Source organism: Lutjanus erythropterus, chromosome 11, assembly GCF_056507025.1.
Source record: "Lutjanus erythropterus isolate fLutEry1 chromosome 11, fLutEry1.hap2, whole genome shotgun sequence".
In the NCBI taxonomy this organism is placed as follows: domain Eukaryota; kingdom Metazoa; phylum Chordata; class Actinopteri; order Lutjaniformes; family Lutjanidae; genus Lutjanus; species Lutjanus erythropterus.
The window spans coordinates 40,865,969-40,870,968 of NC_139327.1; the positions used below are offsets into that span (position 1 = coordinate 40,865,969).

General features: G+C 43.8%; 1 protein-coding gene across 1 annotated transcript in view; it reads right to left on the bottom strand.

The window, feature by feature from the left end:
• Positions 1-2,539: 2,539 nt before the first annotated feature.
• LOC146319616 (mediator of RNA polymerase II transcription subunit 27) overlaps positions 2,540-5,000 on the bottom strand; it is an 8,738-nt gene continuing 6,277 nt past the window's right edge. The window contains exon 8 of the mRNA XM_084730170.1: positions 2,540-2,710. Coding sequence (XP_084586296.1) covers positions 2,576-2,710 — 135 coding nt within the window. The 3' untranslated portion in view covers positions 2,540-2,575. The remainder of the gene's footprint in view (positions 2,711-5,000) is intronic.

Below are 5,000 nucleotides of genomic sequence, written 5' to 3' on the forward strand. Positions count from 1 at the left end.
GACGGCTCATGTGCACGTGCAGCAGGTGATGTCAGGTGTACATACCCACAGCTCGGTGCCCCAGTTACAGCTCATCTTGTCCTCGCGCTGCTGCCGCTGCCGCTGCTGCTGATGATGATGATGCTCCAACTGACGATGATGATCACCGCGAGGAGCTGCTGCTGCTGCTGACCGTCGCGCGCATCCTCACCGACACACCGACCATCCGTCCGTCCGTCTGTCTCACCTGTCTCTGTGTGTCTCTATGTCTCTTGTGTGTCTGCAGCAGCACGACAGCAGAGGACGCGGTCACGCGCGGCGCGTCTCCCAAGAGGACCCTTTGTCATCAGGAGGAGCTGCTGAGTGTGTGTGTGTGTGTGTGTGTGTGTGTGTGTACTGAGCATGCTCAGTTGCAGCCCCGCCCTGCTGTCACACACACAATAAACTGACGGAGAAAAGATCAAATCCATAATACGATCAATATCAGCATCAATAAACATACACGTATGTAACAACAACAACAACAACAACAACAACAATAATAATAATAATAATAATAATAATAATGATAATAGATTGAATTTCCTGTTGTTTGAGGTGACGCTGTTCCATTTAGTGTAACAGACCTGAATGGAACTCAGCCTTCATTGGTACCTGAGTTTAAAACTGAAACCGTTCAACACGTTTAACCCTGAAACTAACCATTATTTTCATTCAACTGTTGATTATTTACTCAATTAACTGATTGATTAACCCTTTGCTACACGTTTGGACACTTGATTTCATTATCAGTCAATATGTCCATCTTTTTCTCCAATAATCAATCAGTTGTTTTGTCCAGAAAATATCAGAAAATGTTGATCGAAGTCCAAGACGACGTCGTCAAAACTCAAAGATCTTCAGTTTCCTGTCAGAGAAGAAAGAAACCAGAAAATATTCACATTTAAGAAACTGAAATCAGAGAATTTGGACTTTTTCTTTAAAGGACTGAAAGCTTTTAATAAACTATAAATAAACTAATTATCAGTAGTTGATGATGAATTTAATAGTCAATTAATAATCGATTAATCAAAAATCAGAAAACAGAAAACCTCCACTTTACCTGTTTACAGTCTGACTGGATCAATAAGTTCAATCCAAAACACAAACATGTGCGTCAGTCTGTGAGCAGAACAGACATCACTGACATTTCAAAATAAAAGTCACAGTTTGTTTCAAAATAAACCTGTGGAAGAATTTCATCATCAGCAGAAACGGATTTTTTATTTGTCTTCATTCAGAGTTTAAACATCAGAGACTCAGAACAGAAATAAATCAAATATATCATTTGTATGTTTCAGAATATTAATCAGATCAAATTAAATATTTAATTTAGACAGACGCGTGATGAGGTCAGACTGTGACATCACACAGAAACTGAGACACTAAATGTCTCTCAGTCTCATCATGTGAACTTTTTCCTCCTGAAATGTCAGACAGTCGTTCAGCCTGAAGGTCTCTGCTCACGTTCTCTTATTAAATATCAAAGACAGAGAACCTGCTGGAACCCAGACTGCAGGATTCAACTTCACACAGGAATCAATATCGTTCATGTTCTCACTGACAGTCAGGTAAAAATCAATAATGAATATTGACTATAAATCAATATATCAATCAATGTAAACTTCAGAACAGTGAACTTTGTAAATTATTTAATTTAAATCATGTTTGAATCTCATGTGACTCGATCTCAGCTGATTTTAATATTAATCTTGTCACGTTGTTCGAACGTCGATCAGAAACATTCATTTAAAATATTAGTTTGATCCGTCCAATCACGTCCGAGCAGGTCGTCTGACTGTTAAAGGTCAAAGGTCATCAGCTGCTCAACTCAATCAGAACAATAATAATAACACAGAGTCATATTTCATTTGTATGATAATGTGACCGCCGGCCGCACAGAGAAGCTGCTGCAGATCAATAATTGATGAAGGTTAATGATTATTGTTGGAACTGCAGGACTTCATCATCATCTGACAGTTATTAATAAACCGAGCCAATGATTTGATCAAATATTCAATACATTAAAGTTCAGCTGGCGTTTGGACTTTGCAGTTTAACACTGATCAGATCTGTGATTGATTCTGGTATATTGATCACTGATCAGACAAGTTCTGCAGCTGTGTTTAAATACTGATCAATAATAATAATAATAATAATAATAAAGTCTTAGTTGGACATGAAAATATTTTTGATCAAAAGTCAAACCGTGACTCCCAGGGTGCATTTCACCAAACAAACAGCCAATCACAGAGCAGGAGTCAGAACATGAACTGATGTTAATATGATCAAAGACAAAGAAAAAGAATACGAAGATGAAGAAGTCAAAGATCACGACGAGGAAGATGAAGAGAAAAAACATGGAGAAAATGATGAAGCAGAAGACGAAGAAGACGAAGAAATAAAAGATCCAAATTAATCAAAACAAATCAGTTTCCAGCTGCAGTCAGAAAGAAACACAGAACTGTAAAAAATTTATACAAACTTTATTCAAACTTTTTTTTTTTTTTTACACAAAAAAACCAAAACAAAACAAAAACAAACAGGAAATGTTTCTTCACATGCGGCAGGTGTCATGAAACGCCTCCAGGGTCCTAAAGTCCCTCCATGTTGGAGGAAGTCCGTCCTGAAGGTAGTGACCACAGCGCTGACATGAAGACTGGAAGAGTTTAATGTAGCTCCGCAGCCACGTCTACAGGTGAGACAGGTAGACAGACAGACAGGTGAGTTTAAGGTAGCTCCGCAGCCACGTCTACAGGTGAGACAGACAGGTAGACAGACAGACAGGTAGAGAGACAAACAGGTGAGTTTAATGTAGCTCCGCAGCCACGTCTACAGGTGAGACAGACAGGTAGACAGACAGACAGGTAGAGAGACAGGTGAGTTTAATGTAGCTCCGCAGCCACGTCTACAGGTGAGACAGACAGGTAGACAGACAGACAGGTGAGTTTAATGTAGTTCTGCAGCCACGTCTACAGGTGAGACAGACAGGTAGAGAGACAAACAGGTGAGTTTAATGTAGCTCCGCAGCCACGTCTACAGGTGAGACAGACAGGTAGACAGACAGACAGGTGAGTTTAATGTAGTTCTGCAGCCACGTCTACAGGTGAGACAGACAGACAGGTAGACAGATAGACAGGTGAGTTTAATGTAGCTCCGCAGCCACGTCTACAGGTGAGACAGGTAGACAGACAGACAGGTGAGTTTAAGGTAGCTCCACAGCCACGTCTACAGGTGAGACAGACAGGTAGACAGACAGACAGGTAGAGAGACAAACAGGTGAGTTTAATGTAGCTCCGCAGCCACGTCTACAGGTGAGACAGACAGGTAGACAGACAGACAGGTGAGTTTAATGTAGTTCTGCAGCCACGTCTACAGGTGAGACAGACAGACAGGTAGACAGATAGACAGGTGAGTTTAATGTAGCTCCGCAGCCACGTCTACAGGTGAGACAGACAGACAGGTGAGTTTAATGTAGCTCCGCAGCCACGTCTACAGGTGAGACAGACAGGTAGAGAGACAGACAGGTAGAGAGACAGACAGGTGAGTTTAATGTAGCTCCGCAGCCACGTCTACAGGTGAGACAGACAGGTAGACAGACAGACAGGTGAGTTTAATGTAGCTCCGCAGCCACGTCTACAGGTGAGACAGACAGGTAGAGAGACAGACAGGTGAGTTTAATGTAGCTCCGCAGCCACGTCTACAGGTGAGACAGACAGGTAGACAGACAGACAGGTGAGTTTAATGTAGCTCCGCAGCCACGTCTACAGGTGAGACAGACAGGTAGACAGACAGACAGGTGAGTTTAATGTAGTTCTGCAGCCACGTCTACAGGTGAGACAGACAGGTAGACAGACAGACAGACAGGTGAGTTTAATGTAGTTCTGCAGCCACGTCTACAGGTGAGACAGACAGGTAGACAGACAGACAGACAGGTGAGTTTAATGTAGTTCTGCAGCCACGTCTACAGGTGAGACAGACAGGTAGACAGACAGGTGAGTTTAAGGTAGCTCCGCAGCCACATCTACAGGTGAGACAGACAGGTAGAGAGACAGACAGGTGAGTTTAATGTAGCTCCGCAGCCACGTCTACAGGTGAGACAGACAGGTAGAGAGACAGACAGGTGAGTTTAATGTAGCTCTGCAGCCACGTCTACAGGTGAGACAGACAGACAGGTAGACAGACAGACAGGTGAGTTTAATGTAGCTCCGCAGCCACGTCTACAGGTGAGACAGACAGGTAGACAGACAGACAGGTGAGTTTAATGTAGCTCCGCAGCCACGTCTACAGGTGAGACAGACAGGTAGAGAGACAGACAGGTGAGTTTAATGTAGCTCCGCAGCCACGTCTACAGGTGAGACAGACAGGTAGACAGACAGACAGGTGAGTTTAATGTAGCTCCGCAGCCACGTCTACAGGTGAGACAGACAGGTAGACAGACAGACAGGTGAGTTTAATGTAGTTCTGCAGCCACGTCTACAGGTGAGACAGACAGGTAGACAGACAGACAGACAGGTGAGTTTAATGTAGTTCTGCAGCCACGTCTACAGGTGAGACAGACAGGTAGACAGACAGACAGACAGGTGAGTTTAATGTAGTTCTGCAGCCACGTCTACAGGTGAGACAGACAGGTAGACAGACAGGTGAGTTTAAGGTAGCTCCGCAGCCACATCTACAGGTGAGACAGACAGGTAGAGAGACAGACAGGTGAGTTTAATGTAGCTCCGCAGCCACGTCTACAGGTGAGACAGACAGGTAGAGAGACAGACAGGTGAGTTTAATGTAGCTCTGCAGCCACGTCTACAGGTGAGATAGACAGACAGGTAGACAGACAGACAGGTGAGTTTAATGTAGCTCCGCAGCCACGTCTACAGGCGAGACAGACAGGTAGAGAGACAGACAGGTGAGTTTAATGTAGCTCCGCAGCCACGTCTACAGGTGAGACAGACAGGTAGACAGACAGACAGGTGAGTTTAATGTAG